This window comes from Epinephelus lanceolatus, chromosome 14, assembly GCF_041903045.1.
Source record: "Epinephelus lanceolatus isolate andai-2023 chromosome 14, ASM4190304v1, whole genome shotgun sequence".
Classification (NCBI taxonomy): domain Eukaryota; kingdom Metazoa; phylum Chordata; class Actinopteri; order Perciformes; family Serranidae; genus Epinephelus; species Epinephelus lanceolatus.
The window spans coordinates 24,624,892-24,647,740 of NC_135747.1; the positions used below are offsets into that span (position 1 = coordinate 24,624,892).

Genomic DNA, 22,849 nt, shown 5'->3' on the forward strand with positions numbered 1-22,849 from the left:
TGTATTGTTTGTCTATAGGGTCCATCTTTGTTCCACTTAAATTTGCATCTACAGCGTTCATTTGTGCAGAAATTTCACTGCAGAAAGGCTGAGTATTTGACTCAGTAATTCATATATTTCAGTCTCTTGATTTTTAAATGATGTGCAGTTTAAAAACCTCCATTATCATGGATTATTGTGCTCAAGTGAATCTCAATTAAGACTGACACAGTACTTAAACATGCAAGAAGGGTGATATTCTCTAGAGGTACTGTGGGTTGACAGCTGCACTTAAAACTGTTCTGAATCAGAGGAAAGCAAATTTAAATAAGGTATTACAATGTATGACTCAAACAATGTCAAAACTATTCATTAAATTTGTACTGGATTTTTTATTCTTTTTCCTTAATCATTTGACAACCTTCAGTAAATCCAACAGCACTGTCCTGAATTAGCAAACATGTATACTGTACTATAAACTGTCAGCAAAGTCACACAAAATGAAACGTACATTTCAAGTGATTGCTATCCAGTGTTTACTGAAACTGTAACACATCACAGAACCAAACTTTTACTCCCTCTATTACATAATACTGCTCTTTTGGGTTATAAAAATAGTTTAATAGAATATATGCCTACTTGTGCTAAGAAATGACTCCTGGCGATCACACTGCTTTATTGCCATACAACACACAAAGGGGGGAAAAAGAAAATCAAACTGGTGTTATTGTGACATTATACTGTAGCCTTTTTTTAAAGGGACAGTTCACCTCAAAATCAAAAATACATGTTTTTCCTCTTAGTCTACCTGTAGTGCCATTTATTAATCAAGATAGTGAGAGAGGGGAAAAAGCATTTAAAAAAATCAGCAGTAATGTCTCTTTCCAGAAGTCATGACCTGGTTACTCAAGATAATCCACGGACCTTGTTGTGAGCAGTTTCATGTCGGAATTATTTTCTTTCTACTGAACTATAATCGCCAATTGTATCACCATGCAGAAGGATTTGTGCATCTACTGCTAGCTTACCTAGCAACACCGAGCTAGCTAACGTTACAGCTCAACCGAGGGAGACGGCATTAATGTTTACATGTCGACTCTCGTTCATGAGCCAATGCACGCTTCCTTCTTCACAGTGATGTAGTTGGTGGGTGTAGTTCTGTAGAAAGAAAAAAGTTCCTACATAAAACTGCTCACCACAAAATCTGTGGATTATCTTGAGTAACCAGGTCATGGTTTCTGTAAAAAGACATTCCTGTTGAATTTCTCAAATCTATCTTTATGGCGCTTTGAGCACCTCAAGCCAAGTGCCATCTAGTTCCATTATATTAGACAGGAAGCAGACATCTCTACGACCGATATCTCCAATACTCGGCAACTCGCACCAAAACAATCTGGATTGATAAATAGAACTACACAGGGGTGTACCATGAAGCAATATCAGTGGGTTAGCGAGGTATGTTGAATCTAAAGGTCTTCCATCCTACGAAGGTGGCTTTCTTTTTACCTGGCCAGATTTCTATGGTAACTTATGCTGCAAATTTAATCTCGAGTTTTCGGTTTGAAATCAGCTAAAAGCGCCTTTCTCTACTGTTTTGAGTTGCATCACATGTAAATATTCAATATGAGCAATAGGGCCTGACCGATTTATCGGCCCATCGATTTAATCGGCCGATTATAGCCATATATAGCCATAGATGTTAACACTTATATTTATATCTCCTTCAATTTATATCTTTGTAACCAGCGTTTGAACTATATTTAAGCCATCAAAAGCAGGTATTTTGGGGTTTTTTAAATTGAAAAATGTAAAAATTTAATCGGCCGATATATTGGTTATCAGATTTTTTTATTCCATAATATTGGAATCGGCATCGGCCCCAAAAAATCCGTATCGGCCAGGCCCTAATGAGCAATGCAGATTCTCAGCTAAATGAACACATTACAAATGCACTTTAACCAACTTGTTGAGTTAAATGTTTCAAATGCCACCCAACAAAGCTGTGCAACTACAGTGGAACTTATTGTATGTGTCGCAAATACAAAATCACAGGTAGCATACATTAATAGTTCACTATATTATTTCTTAGGATGACATTTACTTATATATGACAAGCAGTGTCATTTCTTGAAACCAAACCATAACGTTAACCACTTTCGACGAAGTTTTTATGACTGGTCCTGATTTCCTGAAGTCTCTTTTACACTGCAGTTTATAGATTAGTCTATTTGTATTTATCATAGATAAAATTCAATGAGGCTTTAGGGTTTGTTAAGACAGCTCAGGCAAAGAGAACCTGGCTCTGTTGAACTTGCTTCATAGTACAACCCTCTGGTAAAAAACAACAAACAAAAAAAAAAAAAAAACATACATTTTTAATTTGGGGATAAACTGTCCCTTTAAGTACCATTTTAAAAAGAATCTGCAGAGTGCAACACATAAAAAGGTAAAGAGTCATAAAAGACCATGTAGAAGGTGCAAACTGTATTGAATTTGTCTGTTTGAGATTTTGGGATGGAGGGCTTACATGGCACATTTCGCATGAGAAGTTTAAATGGAGAGTCATTTTTCACAGAAGAGCAGAAAGAACACAAAGGAAAACTGTGCAAATGGAAATCATTGAGCCTTGTACCTTTACTCGATTTGGTAAACAAATTTCTACTCATTTAAACAGAATATTGAATTTTACCCATTGAACTGTGTCTTCCGATTGCCAAGCAGAAGGGAAAACAATAGTGTCTTTAAAGAGAAATTAGGAGGAAATGTTCTGTTTAAATGGGTTAAAAGAAAAGTTTGACATTATGGGAAATTCGCTTTCTTGAAGAGAGTTATACAAGATGATAGATACAGCTCGTCTTCACAGGAAATTAAATTATTGTTCAGCTAGCAACGCAACTGGCATTTATTTTCTGTTGCTAGGTAACCAGCAGACACTTCAGGAAGTTACTGTTCCAAGCCAAGAAATGGTCCTAACTGTTGTTTTACACTTCAGTTATTCGTACAAATTAAACTAACGACATGTTTATTAGTAAACTCTGGAGGTGCTGGTAGGCAACTTTAGTTACCTCTGGACAGAGCCAGGCTAGCTGTTTCCCCCATTTCCAGTCTTTGTGCTAAGCTAATTACTTAGCCCATCAACTGTATATAAAGATGGAAGACATGACGGCTCTGGACAAGTGAAGCTAAAACATCTCAGTCACCCCCTGGTGGCTGGCTGCAGTATAGGTCATAAACCACGCCCCCTCCATGTTAGTGTATGGCACATGAGCCAAACTAAAAACTTGAAGTGCACGTCAAGTTGTTGTTATCACGCTGATGTAGGTCAAGTGTTTGTTCTTCTAATACGTTCGATTTCATTTAGTTATTTGATGCTATAAAAAGGGGATTAGCCGTCATGTTTTACAGCTGTGTGCCAATCGGTGTGCTCGCAATTAGTGGTGTTGTCCACAATTGCTCAGATGGGTGTATGGGCAGGAACTCGACAGAATGGAGATTGCTACTGCACAGATTCTGGCTCCAAATGATGTCACCAGCACAAGATGACAAGACGTGTCGTCCAGCTTTATATACAGTCTATGGCTTAGCCACATATTTAATGGACAAATATGAGAGAAGACTGATCTTCTGATCCAGCTCTCCCCAAGAAAGCAAATCATCTGTTCCCCAAATGCTGAACTCTCTCTTAACTTGTTTAATGTGTACCGTGTATCGCCCGTGGCAAATATATTATATCATCTGACTCTGTAAGAATGATGAAAATCCCTCTCATCTGAGAAGAAGAAAAATGAGTCAATTTGTTCATGCATGCATCATACTGGCAAGGAATGAAAGAAATATCTTTGATCTTGTATCATTTGTCTTTTAAAAGTATTGCTGCATATGCATTTTAATGCCAGAGGGGGGAAACAAGAAGAAATCACAACAAAAGCATTGGATCTAACATTTTAAAGCTGATACTATTCATCCCATTCATCACAAATACTCTAAGGCTGATTCAACTCTGTTCAGGACTCAACATTCCTCCAGTCCTGCAGCAGTGTGCTACAACGCATACCGCTCAGGCCAACCAACAGGCTTATACTGTTATACTGTCATGCACATTCCTTTTAAAACTACAGTCAGAAGTAGTAGCAATGCCGCTGGTCTCTGAACACCTCCTAGCTTTATGTTAATATGTACATCTGAGAGCAGTATTATCTACTATGTGAGAAGTCTTTGTCTATATGCATTTACTGTACAACTGAAAAAACATCTCACAAGTCCGGATGGAAAGATACAGCCAGGCAAATAATACACTGCATGACCAACTCCAGAGTCCAAGCTGTGAGACTTCAGGCGGACTTTTCTTTTTGTCCCAGATAGCATACCTGCAAAATACTGTAAGTCTCGTGCTACTGTTTTATGGCTACTTTGTTTATAGTCAAAAGGCATTTATACTTGAAGTGCAATTAAAGCTGTAGGTACGCTGAGGAGATAGATAGTACCACTGCAGCTCCTAGGAAGACTAACAGAGTCTGCTGATTTTATAAACTAGATGATGGCACTGCCCTGTTAATGGAATGAATGGACGAAACCTCAGTTTATCTAACGAGTCAAAAACACACAGCAAAAAAAAAAGAAAAAAAAGAAAAAAAAAGAAAAGAAAAGAAAAAAAAAAGGATGAGGCAAAGTCCAACAAACCAACACATCTCGAGGCCTTGTGGAATCGGGGCTGGCAACACAGCATCCAGTGTTAAAAACTGGCGGGGGCTTCATCGATCCAGCCTTTTGTTTTTTACATTCTCCGACAATATTACAGCCGCAGCATAGAGAATGAAACCAAAACTTTAAAGAGCATTAAGAAATATATAATAAATCACTAGTAAAACATGATAGAGGGCAGCCATTTTCATTCACTGGATGAGTACTTAAAAAGTTTTACAACTGGAGAAATCAAAGACTGATATACAAAAGAACAAGTAGAAAGGCAAGGCAATCTCATGTATGGCCATTTTAGTCTCTCAAAATATTTACCTCACAACCATTATCTACAGTTTGCATTTGGCCATTTGTACACAGTGGTTCCATTACAAACGCTCCATTATTTTTTCATGAATCTGTAGAAATTAGCTTATTTACAAGGCTGTACAACCACCCTAAAGAGCTCTCTCCGTCTCCCAGAGGACCCAATCCACTTAAAGCAGGATACCTGAGTTTTCAATAGAATGCTTCAACCCACTCGTCACTCTTCTTCACTGCACATTTCACAGGATATCTCGCACAGCCACACGCACATGCACACAATTTATTAAGCAAGGTACTTTCTCCAAAAAAGGATGCTGAGTGTAAACCTTTGTGAAAAAGCCACAAACTCACCAAAACCAATAACTCAAAGAGTCCTTGAAGAAAGAAGATAGCTGACTCCACCATTAAAATAAAAAACAGTTGTGAAGGAGGTATTGAGAAGGGACATCTTACAGCAGGTGGCAGTCATAGTGGCAGCTGAGAGGCTGGCCACTGACTGTCCTAAATAGGACCCTCTGGTGGTGTTCTAGCGTATAAACAGACATTAAGTAGGCCAGGATTTGCTTCAGGCAAATGAGTGATGGAGACCTTCCTGGGAGACTTCATCCCGGCTGTGGAGGTCAGAGGAAAAGATCTGACTGCTGCCACCAGGGTGGAAAATTAGAGCAGAGCTGGATGTAGCTCCTCTCAGTGACTGGCAGCTGCCTGTGGCACAGAAAACCTGACAAATATCAGGAAAAAAAGGGTTAATATTTACTGTCTAGACAGTCCTCACTTTAAAGACTAGACTAAATGTCTTGGATCACACAATAGCAAGGTGTTGGATGGATCAATAGCTACTTTCCTGTGTCCTGTGTCCTGTGTCCTACATTTCACTGTGAACCAAAGCACTGGACTGATGGACCAGTAGACTGTCAGATGCTGGGAAGTTACAAATTACATTTCCTCTTTTTTCTGTAGCAGCCATTTTTTGTGTACTTGTACTTTTTCAAGTATTTTAAAAATCAGCAGTTTCACTTTTTTTTCCATCACAAGTATCGTTCTTCGCTACATTTTACATTACTTCTGTTTCAGAGTTAAATGAAAGTAATGTAAATCAGTTGTGATAAAACTGAAAGGACACTTGAAGAGGTGAAAGGAGATAAATGAGCAGCTGCAGCAGAGAAGAAGCTGCAGGTGTTTCTGTGACTGCAGGAGGGCGGGGCTCAATAGAGGCGACAGTCCACTCAGCTGACACTTAAAGAGATACTTGTTGTATATATTTACCTTCACTGGCCGAGTGTCGAGGGGTGGGAAGGGTGCAGTTACACCCAAGGTGTGGCTAGTATTTACTGAACATTACAAAAGCACACCAACACAATCAATTTAAGGATCATGTCCGTATGGGTTATGGTTGATATATATTATTATGACTCTTTTACTGTTAGTAAACAGTATGATGTTTTTTGGTGGGCGGGGCTTAGCTGGAGACCAAAAAATTCTCCAGCCCCCTCTAGCACAAACTAGACCATGGGTAAATTCATAACACTGTCGGAAAGTGTCATTTGGTTATCCAAAGCTCCGCACTCTCGGAACAGCAGAGCACAGAGCAGAGTGAATGTGTGATTAACTCAACCGTTCATGAACTCATATGGAAATATAACGCTCCGTTTCTCCGACCAACAGGGCTCTCGTTTTAGTGTAGAGCATCAGACTGAATTTACAAACGCACCATGTCAGGTCACTCACTGTCTGGGACCGCAGGTATTACTTGTAAGAGTAAACACTGACCAGCAGGACCAGACTGGCCGACCTGTATGCTCTCCCTCAGTGGATGGATGATTGGACAGGATTGCCTGAGGTGGGATGGCTGGCTTTGTGTTTGATTACTATGCAAATCTTAGTTTCCTTCATTTTATTTGCTATTGAAGCTAATGTTAGCCAATGTGCTAAAAAGTTAGCATTAGAGAGAAAACCAGTATTCCTCCTAAAACCTACCCAGTTTCTGATTAGGTGCACAGGAATGCCTCCGCCCAGTCCTATTGTTTGACCGCATTTAACCATAGATATCTTCTTTTTGTTGACGGGCAGTGGCAGCTGGTATGTGATAACATTTAAGTTTTAAGTCATGACTCCTTCTATTCTGGCTCCCAATGACACAACAAGATGACATTTTATGACTCCTATGACTCCTGGCGAGTCATGTTTTGCTTCCAGCTAATAAAATTACGTCATTGTGACGTCAGCCCTAAAAGGGCCTATACCTCAGCATAGTCAAAATAGGTATCTACCTTAATTCATCACTAATTTAATACTCCAACCAGTGAGCAAAATGGCTCATATATTAAAATGCTCACGGTGGATCCACCAGCAATGTCCTCTGCGTTCACTGATAACCATTCCACCTTCAGTGAGGTGTGTGGGGACTTTCTGCTGTTGACAGAAACAGCTGTTGGACACTAGAGAAGCTGAGTGAACTGGTCATACTGGGACAGAGACACTGACTGGACTGATTATATTAGGCTTTGAAAATGAACAAGCAGAGTTGAACGTAGAGCAGATTGAAAAACATTTTGCTGCGCTCATTTCTCACAGTGTGAGGATCAGACTCTTTTAACTCACTCTCCAGATGAGAATGTCAACAACTGCTGGGTTATGTTGTGTGTATGCCCCACCTGCTGTATAAAAATTGAGCAGTCTCTCCTTTGCTGTAATATGTTTGTGGCTGCAGCTGCTGTGCAGTGCAATGTCAGACAGCTTTGTGTTTTCTGCCTTGGTGATTAATTTATTCTGCTTTTGATTCTATAAGAAGTGTCAAGTTAATTAATGTGTGTAGCTAAATATAGCCTTTTGCACCCGTCACCAGTGTCCATAGACTTTTTATGTAATATCTGGTCATTTTTGTCTGAGTTTTGTCCCTGAAGGAGGGGATCATGTTGCTTATGTTTTTTAACTAGTGTTTAGGTTGACACTTCATGAAATATATTTTGTAGTCTTAAGTTGCACCATTCAGTAACGTTTACTCAGTGTACATTTTATCTGACCTACTTTTTACTTTTACTTGAGTAAATTCCTTAAAAGTAACAGTACTCTTCCTTGAGTACAATATTCTAGTTGTCTTTCCACTTCTGGTCAGGCGGTCAAATGTGCCCTTAATGATCCATTTAAAAGACACACATACATACATCACATCTAGAAATTAAATATGCAAATTCATTGGACTTTTGTAGAAAGAAATACATATCAAATATTATGGTAAGATGCACCCTGCCTACCTCTGAAGTCTCTGCACTAGTTCAGCTACCAGGGAGTCACAGATCCCTGGGTGTGTTTCTTCTGCCAGGAAAATGGCCTCCCGCAGCTCCTCTGCAGCCTCCGGCTTGCCATTACTCGTCTCACCCTTTTCTTTCAGCTGCAAAAATGACATCTTTTAGATAACAATAGGACGTGAACCTCCTTCATATTTATTGTAGAGTAGCCTCTGACAAAATATATCCATCTGAACATACAGTAGATTTCATTTTGTGTGATAGGCATTGATTGAATCAACAGTTTACAATGGGTTTTATTTTAAATCATGCCTTTATTGATGATGAATGCTTTGACATAGGGTAACTTGTTAGTGCTCTTACCTCAGAAAACAATGGAGAAAAGATTGTTGATAAGCTTTGTGACAAAGGCCTCTTTGGACTCTCCTGCACCTGAACAAAAAAAGATGACCTTAATGTTAAAAGAGAAATCTGAGAGACCTTTCGACACACAGAAGATGAGAGGTGCTCAACTACTAATGTATTACTTTTTCCTCGACAACAGCACATGGTCTCACCTGTGTCCTTTCGAGCTCAGCAGGCTGTGCTGCCCCGTTCTGAAAGTTTTTCAGGTCCTTCTCTCTGATGGTGTTGAAGATCCAGTCATCATTGGCAGCGTCATCTCCACCAGAAGCCTGGCCGTTTGGCTCCCTACAGTCACACAGGATTTTAGGATTGTCACAGGCGTACGTAGAGTTGCTAGTTTTGGCTTCAGAGTGTAAATTTGCCACGTCTTGCCCCCCGTCAGGAAATGGTGCAGACAACTTACTCATCAGATTCATCCGAGCTGGATCCATCCCGAGACTGCTGTAACTTCCACTTCTTGTATCTGTCAATCAGCTCTGTCAGATAGGACGTCTTTTTGGCATGCCTTACAATATACTTATGTTTTAACAGCTCTTTGGCAGTTGGCCTCTAAAGAAGACACACAAAACACACTTAACAGTGAACATTAAAACATTACTGTGCCATATTACTGATAACAGAATGAACAAGAATCCTTTACACTTACAAAGCTGGGCTCCTTATTTAAACAGGCTTCAACAAATTCTTTAAGTGGTTTGCTGTAGTTTCCTTCCAGTGTTGGTGGATTGTTCTTTGGGATGAGGAATAAGACCTTCATGGGATGAAGCTCAGAGTGCGGCGGCTCTCCTTTAGCCAGTTCTATTGCTGTTATTCCTAATGACCAGATGTCTGCCTATAAAACAAAGACATTTGGGACAGGAAAGACAATCTTATTAAAGGTCCCATGTTTGGAAAAAAAAATCTCATTTCCATGTCTTTATTAATATAAAAACAGGTACTATATAAATACTGTGAAAGTATCAAAACGCTCAATCCACGGAGAAATGCAGATAGTCCATATTTAGGTCCTTTTGTATTTCCTGTTGGAATGTTTTGCAGTGTATGTGAATGACATCAGCTGACAGGAAGTAAACCTGGACCCAAGCTGTGACATCACAATGCAATTCCAGTGCAACAGTCTTTAGACAAAGCACTGTGACATCACGCTAATACTTGCAGGTAGACAACTGGCAATTGATCTGAATGCTGGGATATGTGAAATCTGCAAACTTGTTTATCTCTGTTGTCATTTTCAGCCATCACTGTAATGTTAAATGATAGTTAAAAACAATGGTCTGACCTATCTGATGTTTCTGCCATGCTTATCTCTTGTACTCTTTCGCTTTGATAGAGTGCTTGAGCATCCAAATCTACTGGCAACAAAGCTTAACAGTGTAATGTTACTGCTGTAGATAGGGGCCACAGCAAAACTTATTTTAGCAGCCAAAAAAAACCCATCATATCAGTTTAAGTGTACACTATATTTGGAATATTTTCACCACTTTACCTTACTAACTGGTCAAGGCAGCAGTAGACCAACAACTCATGTGTTCTAAAATGAAGTCTGGTGGCTTTGAGATACCTCCCCGTCAGAAAGGGCTGTCCGCCAGTAATGTAAAGTAGTAAAAGTATTCTAGATATAATGTTAAGTTACACTGATATTGATCTTTTTAGGTGGGCCTTTATTTAGGTGGCTAAAAAACGAACCAACTGAGGCAGCATTTAATTAGCGCCACTTCATTTTATGTATGTGACGCGAGGGTTTTCTACTCCAAAGTCATAGTAAACAAACATTGAATTTGCTGCCACTATAGTGCCATTACAGTCATGGCCGTGGCTGCAATGATGGTGCAGAAATGCCAAGAGAGAAGATTAGGAAGACTTGAAAACACTGACCAATCAGAGTGGACTGGGCTTAAAGAGAAAGGTGCTAAAATAGAGTGTTTCAGACAGAGCATAAATACAGGTATATTCAGGCAGACAGTATGAGCAAAAAAACGTTTTGGTTTGTTTTGTTTTTTTTACATTACAGCATGTAAACATGTTTTAGTAACATCCAAAATACAAGTATGAACATGAAAATGAGCATACAATGGAACCTTTAGAGCAGCATTACTTCACACACTTCCCCACAAATACACACACTGACACAGTGCTGTGTGAAATGACATTTAAACTGTCTGACATTCACAGCCTGAGCGTATTTGAGGAAGCTCTGCAAACTGAAGACTGTGACATAGTGGTGGTGTTGACAGGCCGCACTGACTCATGTTGTGGTTATTCCAAAAATATGTATTTGGCCATTTCTAGTGTAGAAAACCAGTCTTTGAAAGTGCTTAAAAAACAAGCACGCAGCAGGAAACAGAGCAAGAAAACAGAAGGGCAAAATCTACATATCATTTGAGGACGATTTCACACAAACCTTTTTTTGTCTTTAGGCGATGTTCTTCACCATTTTATTTGTTGACTCATTATACTGACGCTAAGTGTTGACACAGCATGGTTATGTTCCACCTGGGTCTGACAACAGATAATGCCTGAAGGCCTGAGCTGGATCTATTCACATGAAACAGCTGTTACATGATTCACCTCGCCCTTCCATCTCTCACTGTTTAAGCAAGCTTTGTGTGAAGTTGTGTTTTAGCCTGAATTATTTTCTCCTCTCTAGTCTAAATGTCTTTTGGATTGATTTTAAAATGTTATCACTCACTTTTTAAGGCTTTAAACTGCCTTCCTCCATCATACATTTCTGATTTATTGACCTGGTATGTGCTCTCTCCACCAGTAAGATCAGGGGATGGAGCCCTGCTGGTTACCCTCAGATCATGATAGCTCTCTGCCTACCAAACTCAGACAAAGTAACTCTGTAGCTTCTTTTAAATCTCTTCTTTCAACTTTTCTCTTTGTGAAAGCTTTTGGAAATGTTTGGAATATGAAGTTATTTATAACTTCTTTTCTTGTTTATTTGATTTGACCCTTTTTATTGTCCTTTGGCCTTACTCTCCTTTTATCTGCCTTGTTGATTTCATCTTCCTTCATAAAGCACTTTGTAACATTGTTAAGAAAAGTGGTATAAAATCAAGTTTACAATTATTATAAATGTAGCAATGATCCTTATAGGAATGAACATGTGAAGACTATATCTCTATAAGACCAATTCTTTATTATTAATTCCAGCTGGGCACTTTTAGGAATTGTACTGAACTTGGAGTAGCTTTAACCACTTATTTATTCTCAGTCCCTCCAGGATTTCGTGGGCTGTTTTTGTGACTGTTGTGACCTGAAATGCCTGATTTCACTGCAGCTTTTCTAAAAAAAAACTGCAATGTATGTCGCAGTATTTTTAGGCATTTTTTGAAATGAGATTGCAGGTGCAAGTGAAAATTGCAAAAATAGTTACAATGCCACAACGCTGACTCGGATTCTGAGCCTATCATTATGAGCATTTAGGTGGAGGTGGATTTGAGGGGGGTAGCAACAACTGATCGCCACTGCCTATCAACAACTATCATGATAAGAATCACAAAAAAAATAAATAAATAAAACATCAGAGCCGGGCAGGAAGATTAAGAAGGCAACAGCAAGGCCCACAATGATGAAACAGGCTTTCCTGATTGTAAGGACAGTGATCCATAGGAACAGGCTACATTACAGATCACCGCAGTAGTGTTAGCATCAGATGAGAGACAGACCATTGTGCGTCTCAAAGCCTCACTGTCAGTTAAGAGAGGGTACGGGATCCCAACCCCAACAGCTTCACCGTCAGTTGAGGGACAGCCCAGTGTGTTCCCAACAGCCTGACAACTGTTGTGACACTTTATAGTTTGTACAGTTAAAAAGCTCCAACAGCTACTCAATGCATTAATGTGTGTACGGTATTCTCGAGTAGTCTGTCAAATTTCGTTGTGCATTTGAAATGATAAGTGATCTTACCATGAAAGGTGTTAAAATTTCCTTTCTCTGTGCTGCAAGAAAGGGGCTCGTGTGTTTGTGTTAATGGCTCGACTCAGTCATTAAACCATTAATAAATGTTGGGTAATGTTAGCCATGATGCTAACCGTTATCCCTGTAACTATGTGTGACTTTGTCCCAGGTGCAGGACTAGTCAAATGATAAACTGAGAAAGGAAGAGAGCAGGGCAAGGAGGGGCTGAGTGGATCAATACATTGCACGCAGCTCTACAATGAAATGAGATTTTACCAGTTTTCAGTCGTCAAATTTGTGGTAACATTGCAGTAATTGGAAAAAAATTGCAAGGTCGTGCAATTTTGTGCGAAAGTAATCCTTAATCTACAGTTTAACCATCCTTATTATATATGCACTTACAGAATGTATTGCCCCTGGTAATCTTGGCCTACTTTAACATATCTATTTATTTACTTGTTGATATTCTGTTCATCTGTTTCTTTTAACAATTGGCACAAGTTAAACACTAATGGTCAATCTAAGTAGACACTCCAGTCTCTAACTGTCGTCACACACACTTAACTGTTAAACCACAACATTTCACTGCACAGAAAAAGAGCAAAGTTTCACTTTTACATATTCTCTTGTCTCTGTGAGCTCATTCTTGCTCACCTAACCACATGTGCTCACTTTCTGTCTATCTTGTTCACCACAGGAAGTCTGTAACATTAATTCTGTACATCAGCAACATTAAATTTCTATCCCTCGGAGAGACACCAGCTCACCAAAGCAGGTTTGACACACCTCACTGTGTTGATCTGAATAATATAAACACTCAATGCATGTTAGTAAGCCTGTTATATTTGCCTTAAAGGTCTTACTGTCCCCTCGCTCCTTCTTGAACTGGTGTTACTGGACTCACAGCTGGCCAACAGCTCAACCAGCCCAACAGGAAAAACTCCCACTACTCCAGATGTTCAGTGAAACCCAGCTGATGTGTTAAACCTACAGTAAGCTTTTGTTATCCAGCTGCCAAACTCACTGAGCATGTAAATTGAAGTTTACTTATGTCTTGGAACAAAATAATTGTCAGATGACCTTGTGCATTTTTTACATTTAATATTATGGAGTTTACTGTTGTCAATTAAAGCATTTTCTCCAAGAAACTGTACATTTCAATCAATCAATCAATCAGTTTTATTTATAAAGCCCAATATCACAAATCACAATTTGCCTCACAGGGCTTTACAGCATACAACATCCCTCTGTCCTTATGACCCTCGCAGCGGATAAGGAAAAACTCCCCAAAAAAACCCCTTTACCGGGGAAAAAAAAGGGTAGAAACCTCAGGAAGTGACTCTGCTATGTGACTCTGCTTTCCAATACTAAACCTGAGTGTGATAACAATAAAAGTTTGTAAACTCTGACCTTTGAATCGTAGGCTGATTGCTTTATGACTTCAGGTGCCATCCAGAAAGGAGTACCAACAAACGTGTTCCTTTTTATCTGAGTGTCCGTCAGCTGGCCCGCCACTCCGAAGTCAGCCAGCTTCACGTCGCCTTGTTCTGACAGCAGCACGTTGGCAGCTGAAAGCAAGAGGACAAAAAATATGAGCTGAATCACATATCAGTAAGTGTTTAAATGAAAATCAGTGTAGAAAGACAGACAATGCTTCTGTAATATGATTGTTCTGAGTTCCTGACATTAACCTGTTTTCTGTAATTAAAGATCACTGTTGCAAAACTTGATCATTTGGTCTTGTAGAGCATTAATCAGGTTTCTGAAAGCTTTTTAAGTGTTTGCATTTGCATGGTAAAGACCCAGGACAGGGAACTCTGACCAGTAGACCCACACACATCTTTCTAAAGACGCATTACAGAAAAAAAAATAGCTGAATACACCTCCTGTTTGCATCGCTCTCTCCACATCAATATGCCTGCTGTGGTACTATTACTGCCAACAAACAAAACAGGCTACTTACTCATCTGTCGCCATTTTAAAAAGATCTCAACAGAATTTATAAAGTGTAAAATGTGACAGATTAAAGCGCTGTGTTTGTTTGCCTCACTTAAGCATTATTTACAAGAGGACAGAGAACATGTTGTAAAGATTCAGCTATTTACAAGAGTGTTGTTAAAACAAGGCACCGGTACACACGGCAGTCTTACCTTTGATATCTCTGTGGATTTTCTTCTCAGAGTGCAGATACTCAAGCCCTTTTAGGATCTCTCTCAGAATTGTGGCAATCTGCGTTTCGTCCAGGGAGCCTGGTTCCAACTAGAGGAGTGGATAAATAAGCACATAAAGGTGACCTGGGGCTTAACTTTGAAAGATAGCGCAGATTTTACACATCGGCGAACTGTCATAATGGACCACAAATCAAACTGTTTAGGTCAGATTGTCTTCACATAGGTCATTTATTTTATTTTGATGTAGACTCACCAAATCCAGGGCTGATCCTCCACCCAGATATTCCATAATAATCCATAGTTTTGTACCCTGAGAGATAGAGAAGGAATTCAGTCAGATATGTTCAAAGTTGCAACAGTTACTACAAACTGAGTAACAGTTTACGTACACTTATTTCACTTAAATAATACATTTATTTATTTCGAAAGAGTGTGTGCATCATGTTTACTTGTTAAGATTTGACTGAGTTAAGACTCACATAACTACAATAAAGCTACTTTAAGTATTGTAATTGCCCTCGTGGGCTGTGTGTTAGAGCCACTGCTGCACCTTTTGACCGTGTTGGTAAGCAGGGCAGAGCAGCAGGACATGTACAATAATTAAAGTTTAGTGGTTTCTAGAACACCAGCATGCACCTGTCCCTTTCACAGTATCTTTGCCCTACATCTTCCTCTTTTTTTTGTTGTTGTTAACACACACACACTGGCGAGACATCCTATGTGATAAAAATCCTCCGGCACAAACTTATTGATGCATGCTCTGTTTCCAGCGGCACAAGCAGTTTGTTTGGAATAAATGACACTGCCATTAGCATGATCAATGGCTGCCACCACTGCTGCCCATTGACACCCACCACTACTGACCTGATGAGAAAAACCTAAATTAACAGAAACAAACCTTAGTGATCAGTTCTAAGGGCAGAGCGTTCAAGACGTGGCCGAACTAGAAAACTGTAGATCTTAACACTACGACTTTAAAGTCTTGTAACACACACAAATACATACATGAACACAGCACAAACACCATGGTTACATACTACACACAAGTAAGCCTTAATTCCCTCCTTCACCCAGCAGTATATCTTGAGCTAATGGACCACCACTTCTCTCCTCGCTGCTGTTAAGTACCATAAGCGCTGTGAGAGGCACTCTAAGCACCATCACACGTAGCATGACTGAAAGTCTATAACTACAGAGATGTAAGAAAAGCTGACTTTCAGCTTTAAGGGTGATCACGTTCACATCAGATGAGTACTGCCCAATCTGCACCCCTATATAAGTGCCATGCTGCACTTTCTATGTATACAAAGGTTATAATTCCTACACTGTAAATGCACATGACCACCCTGATATTGAAGCTGAAATTTGACACACTGATCTCATTGTCAATGTTTTATTTCAAATCCAATCTGTTGGAGTACAGAATAAAAAGAATAAAACATATGTCTATGTCTGAATACTTACAGATTGCACTGTTAAAAGCCCTCAAGCTGTGTACTACAGCAAAGTCGGCCTATTTCATGTTGTTCAACGGCAATCTGTGCAATATTACACAGGCAATACTTGCTCCATTGTCCATATGCATTATTTATTGACCTACATAGTGTACACTCGCTTGCAGGAACACACTGCTCACATATGCATTATGTCGAACATGGGCTATTACAGAAAGACAATGACATTCTTCCTGAGGCTAAAGCTTACCTTTAGGTATGATCCATAATACTTGGTGATGAAGGGACTGTCACACTGGCTGAGGACTGTGATCTCCTGTTGAATGTCCTCTATTTCATCCTCCGCTTCTTCCAGATCAATAATTTTAATGGCCACAACTTTCTGAGTCCGACAGTCGATGCCTTTAAAAACTTCACCAAAAGAGCCTTTGCCTATTCTGTCCAGCTTGGTAAAATACTCCTCTGGATCAGCTCTGAAGTTCTGTGTGACAGAGAGATGGATGGGGAGAGAAAGAACAGAGTGTATTTAAGTAACGTAGAACCACAAGCAACAGACAGGTTTCACATACAGATACAGGAGGTTCAATTACAGGTATTCAAGCTGTTGTTACACAGGCCCACAGCTCAACATTCAAGCACCTAAGCTCTTTCTGGCCGTCTTGATATCTTGCAAACTGTCATGCACTGTTATTTTTAAAACCTAGGATACACACATACTTTAGTAAGAACTAATAATCACTGAACTTTCATGCTGTGACGTTGATTTATTATAATCTAAAAATGGATTTTTACAAACCTTGCAACCCGAGCCCCACCATCAGGGCTGCCACTCAAAATAATTGTCATTATTAATGAATCTGCAGACAATTTTTCTGATGAATTGCTTTGTCTACAAAATGTCAGAAAATAGGGAAAAATACCCTTCTTGCTTTCCAAGAGCCAATTGTGACATCAAAATGTGTTCTTGGGTCTGACCAACAGTCAAAATCCAAACAATTTTCAACCTGCTTTTATGTTAGACAATAAAAAGCAGCAATTTGAAACATTCGAAAACCTGAAAATGTTTGGCATGTTCGCTTAAAAAAAATGACTCAAATGGTTATTCAGTTATCAAAGTTGTTGCTTGTTAATTTTGTACCAATTGACTGATCCACCGATCGACCAATTGTTCAAGCTCGACTCACAGAAGAAGCCTGTGCCTTTTGTGCACAAACAAGAAGTTATAAATGAGACCCTGATCCTCTCTGGGTAAATGTTATTATCTTTCAAACTCTACTCCCTTCATGTAGGTTTTTCGGTCATAAATGTATAGTCACAAAGCCCACGCTGAGTCAGCCTCCACTGACTATCATCAAAGTTATTTCTTACACTTTAGAAAACCCCTCCAGAGTTGGTGAGTAGTACCTACTAACCATGACTAGTAAACTGGTCTTAATGCGTAAAATCAGGGGTGAAAAGAAAAACAGCCTGCCTAACAGCTCTCTTTTAATGGTTTCCTTCAGTGTTTCATAGTGTCTGCGGTGAGAAGGGTGTCAATCTGGAACGACTGTGGCAGCAAAGTTTTGACAGGGTCAAAGACATACTCTTTTCATTAGAGCATGAACAAAGTGCAAATGTCCAAATGTTAATTGCAGAATGTAATGGCTGTAGAATAACAACATCATCAGCATTTAAACTCCCTATAAGCCTTGCTTTCTATGTGCAATTCTGTCTGCCACCAAGTACAATCTGGTAAAATGAAGGCTTCACTTATGGCACAAAGGAAGTACATCAACAATTGTGCAACTTAGTGGCTATCCTGCTTTTAACTCAAGCAATGTGTGGTATCGAGGACCAACATCCGAATCAGCCACAGAGCATAGAGCAGCACAGAACTTTTAATCTAATCAAAACCTTTAATTTCATCCTCTATTGACAGACAAACAGCCCTGTTCAAATTCTGCATTTCAGCCTGACCTCGACTTCTGCATCTAGACAATTTTTTTTTAAATTCCCTGACAAATTTGTGTGGCTGTGAGTGACACTAAAATCACAAGACAATGTAGCACAGATGTAACTTCGGCTTCATAACCTCCACAACAACGGCTAAACAGAAATTGAAGGACTACACCCTAACGTATTGACTGAACTAAATGGCTTATTTCCCCATGGAGCTGCAGGGAGGGAATAATGGTCTTCAGGTTGGCCAGTTCAACTTCCTTTCATGCAGCAATCATTAGCCTAAACCATCTGAGTTTGTAGTGTTGTAAAGTCCATGAAAAATATAACACAAAATGTGTCTATTCTGAAAACGTTGCATTTCTATTAAATCACCACACTGTGTAATGTGAAGAATTAAACTGAAGAAAATCATATTTTTGCAGCAGCTTTAATAATAATAATGAAGTAAAGCAATTAAGCCCAAAGCTTAATTTACCAGGTAACCCATCCCTAAGACGATGATCTATTGGCTCACATAGCATATTGCTTTACAGCCCCCCTCCAAGAGAACAGTTTCCTGTAAAAGTACTAATGCATGGTGGTCAAACCTATATGGAGGGCGAGATGAGCAGCTGCACTTTGCAAAAATTGGCAAAGAGGTGGCTGCTGAATTTGATAGCAAAGGGCCTTTACAACAAAGACAAAGGGACCGAGCGGTGCAGAATAAAACAGAGTAGAAACAACACAACCAAAATACTATCATAACACTGGTGTGGTCAGTCATCCAGGTGAAAATTATAATGTCGAGGCTGACCTCTGTAAAAACAAAGTGAAAAACAACAAGGGCGCTGCGACCACAGACTACACATGATGGGAATGTACTTGCCATATCCACAGTCAGCAGGTTTACTGCGACAGCTAAAGCTGCCTGAACCTCGCTCTAAAAGCATGTGTTTGATGCTCTCCCATCTGCACCACACAACTGTGTAGTCTAGTGTCATCCACGCACCGCACCCTCAGGGTTGGACGCTCACTGCCAGCCTCCCAAATGCTCACTCTCCTCTGTATAGTATCCTCTGGACTCTGATGTGTTTAATACCATCTATACCTGTATTTGTCAGTGCATGTGCTAATGAAGCAATACTAACTTAACAGAAAGAGTACTATTGTGTGCAGTCATCAATGTAATGATCATGCATGTATTGATTATATCACCCCAGGAGGTTGTCATTCTTACATGGGTGCTAGTGTGGCCTACTTTAATTCAAGTCTTCAAGCAGGACATGCACTGACTGCCAGCTAGTGGCTGGTTCAACATTTCTCTGAAAATACTTAAGTTTAACAAGGGACAATAAAAAAAAATTACAATCACACTACAATAACAATAAAACTGTCAAAAAGCGGTGATATCAAACCTAGAGCTGAAACCTTGAAATAATTTATCAGACTATCAACAGAATATTAACCAGCAACTATTTCTTGTGACAGTAAACTGACCATGTAAAGATTTTGACAGGTTGATTGACAAAAAGCAAGTCATTTGACGTAACTAGCATGATTATTAGTCACTTAATTGGTTAGTGAATCAATAAACAGCAACTATTTTATAATTAATTAATCATTTAATTCATTTATCACACAAACTTTCCAACATTCTCTATTTCAGCATCTCAGATCTGAAGACTGGCTGCTTTTCTCTGTTTCATTTCACTGTAAACTAAATATCTTTACTGTTGGCCTGACAAAACAACCTCCTCTTCACCTTGGGTTGACTTAAGAAAACTGCATTGGAGGTTTCTCACTCTTCTCTGAGATATTATAGACCTTTAGATTTGCCAGATTAATCTTTAATTAAGGTAATTATTAGCTGCATGTTCTTAACCATTTTCTGACTTTTAATGCACCAACTATTTTGCACCAATTTTTGCCAGATTAATCAATAATGACAACAAAAGTCAAAACCAATAGATATGATAAATGGACTGCTTAGAGTATAATAAAACAGGGCTCATAACATGATATAACAACTGCAAAAAGTAAATACACAGATAGTGTACTGCATGTGAAGCAGGTCTGGGAAATTAATAGAGCTGAAACAATTAGTAAATTGACTAAATAGTTGATCACCATTATGATAATTGTTCATTTTTCAAGATAAAATGTAAAGCAGTTGCTGTTTCCAGCTTTTTAAATGTGAGAATTTCCTACTTTTTCGTGTCTTACATTACATAATCTAAATATCTTTAAATTATGCACTGCTAGTCAAAAGTACAACAGTTGGCATGGGCTAAATAGCAAGTTAGGGACTGTTCTTTACTAATGAGGTGGGAGAGGGCGGTGCAAAAAGGGGGAGGCATGTCAAATATTTTTTTAAGCACTGGGGAGGGACTTATGTTTTTTATTTGGGCTTTGGGGAGGGGCATACAAATTTAAATGGTTGTATTTGTATTTATTTTACTGCTGATTTTCAAAGAAAACATGGCAGCCAGGTTTGGAAGACATGCTTTCTTTACAAATCGCCAAAATTACACCATTTACCACAACAAGAAACTGTAAGAATGGAAATTATCAAATTTCCAATAGTCCTTGGACACATCGTGTTTGACAAAGGCTTCTGTCAGAAAAAAAAACAACAAAAACAAAACAAAAAACATGACCAAATGTGAGCTTACAACAGTTACATTTGATTAAAATCATTTTATTCTATGTCTCATTTAAAATTTGGCCTAAATTTACTAACTAACCAGAATGCATGACAAAAGTTAAAACAAAAGAAAAAATTGGCTTTTTTCAACTCCAGGATTTCTTCAGCTTTTGACAATAAAACAATAAAGGGTACGTTTTGAAAATCCAATGGGAGGGTCATGCATTTTCCATCACTCAGGAGAATCCAGGAAAAATATTTGTAGCTTGGAGGTGGGTAAAAGAATACAAACACACAACAACAACAATAACAACAACAAAGTCACACCCCAGCATCCCTCTGATAAATAAAGAACAGTCCCTTAGATGCCAACTTGTGCGTCAATTGTGATGCTGTTCCTTTATAAAGGAGTGAGAGCTAAATTGTGCATCTTTAATTTGACAGCCTGTAGGTCATTCAGCACATGTTAGGTGTGACAACAAACAGACAAACAAGACCCCCGCCTTCTTATCTCAGTCAGTCACACTGGACTTTGACAAATAGGTGCTTTTATCTTCGGAAAGCAAATACGATAGCGTTTAACGTGATAATGATGCAGTGTTCCTGCAGATAAAGTTATTTACAGACACCGAGTTGAACTTCCGAGCTGAGGGTAACGTAACAAGGGAACAAGGAAACGACAGTAAAATGTCGGTTGGCTCTGAACCAAAACTTGCCTCTGAAAGTTAGCTAATAACACATTAAACTGTATTCACCTGGATCCCCGGCAGTCCGCTCTGAATAGGGGAATGAGCCATGGCGTCAGATCAGCAAAGATGACGCCTCTCGTCTTTTTCTGCCTTCCTTATCAGAGGTGTTTCCTCGCCGACCCCTGGTTAGGATGACCCGGTCCGTGCCACAAACTCTGTACTGGTAGTTGATGTATCACACGGACAGGTTGCTTGTTTTTAAATCAGCTGCTCGACTTGTCGATTTGTAACGTTACTTCGAGCCGCCTGCCAGCCTTCTCCTCACTCGCCTTCCGCAGTTAGCGAACGTTAGCTATGCTAGCTACTTTAGCAGCTAGTTAGCAAACAGTTGGCTGATAAATTGTATCTCCGTAGACCGGTGCGGTCTCTCCGTAGGTGCCTGGCAGCTTCCAGGTGATAAGATAGCGGTCCGGTTTTAAAACAGTCGCACAGGGTAAATAAATGCTCACTGTTATTTAGTTGTATCGCTTGTTGTTCTATTCTCTCATCACTTTTCTCTGTCGCCCAGCGCCATCTTGCTTAATGTCATTTTCATTTTCTGGAGGACCAATCAGAGTGAAATAGAGTCGACGGTGCTTATGTCGTCATTCGTAAATCAAAAAGCGTCACAGAGGAGGAAGGAAGTTCACACAGGTGCCAGTTTCATAATAACTACGTGGACAGACTCACTGCAAAATTAGATTTATCCTATAATCCTATAAGCAGGTGTTTCTTGCCTGGTCTTTGATTTATGAACACAAATCGTTCCCATACAGGTATCTCATTTGAAATAATAAATATATTTAATTAGGTACAGAGTGTAGGATTGAGAGGGATATAGACAGAACTGGAAAATAATATAATAAGTATGTTTTCTCTAGTGTATATTGACCTAAAAAAGAATAGTTGGATTTTCATTACTTTAGAATGTGACGTTTGTATCCTGAGACCCTGTGTCCTCGTTTGGGGACATCACGTGGGTTTACTTGACCTCATACTTCATTTTACTTAAGTTATGCCGCATTCGTTTGGCAATCCAGACCGGTCATTCCTTGTCGGATTGATATGACCATATGACACGTCTGATCTGAAAGCGTTTCATTGCAACAGTACGAAAACATGGCGGCGCGCCGTAAGTTTGTTTTTGTTTGCATGGTTGCTGAGCAACAGAGACTTTGCTGGTTCAAACGACTTTAGGCTACAATGGGCTTGCACAGACTTTTTTTCCAACACAAATCAACAGTGGAAACAGAAATGCCATTGCAAAATGCTTGTATGATTTTTACAACACAAACGCTTAATTAAACAGTATATATGAGGACAAATAACTTTGTTTACCATTCACAATGTGCGCAGCCATCTTCGTCATGACGTCAATTCTACCGACTCGGTC

The 22,849-nt window shown here is 39.3% G+C and overlaps 1 protein-coding gene across 1 annotated transcript; it reads right to left on the reverse strand.

Moving 5' to 3' along the window:
• Positions 1-351: 351 nt before the first annotated feature.
• On the reverse strand, positions 352-21,999 carry stk24a (serine/threonine kinase 24a (STE20 homolog, yeast)). The gene is made up of 11 exons (XM_033617400.2): positions 21,484-21,999; positions 16,415-16,645; positions 14,964-15,020; positions 14,690-14,798; positions 13,950-14,107; positions 9,283-9,468; positions 9,040-9,185; positions 8,789-8,921; positions 8,595-8,663; positions 8,238-8,374; positions 352-5,704 (listed from the first exon to the last, which is right to left on the reverse strand). Exons 1-11 carry the CDS (start codon positions 21,523-21,525, stop codon positions 5,671-5,673), a joined length of 1,302 nt encoding a protein of 433 aa, XP_033473291.1. The 5' UTR covers positions 21,526-21,999; the 3' UTR covers positions 352-5,670.
• Between the last annotated feature and the right edge of the window lie 850 nt (positions 22,000-22,849).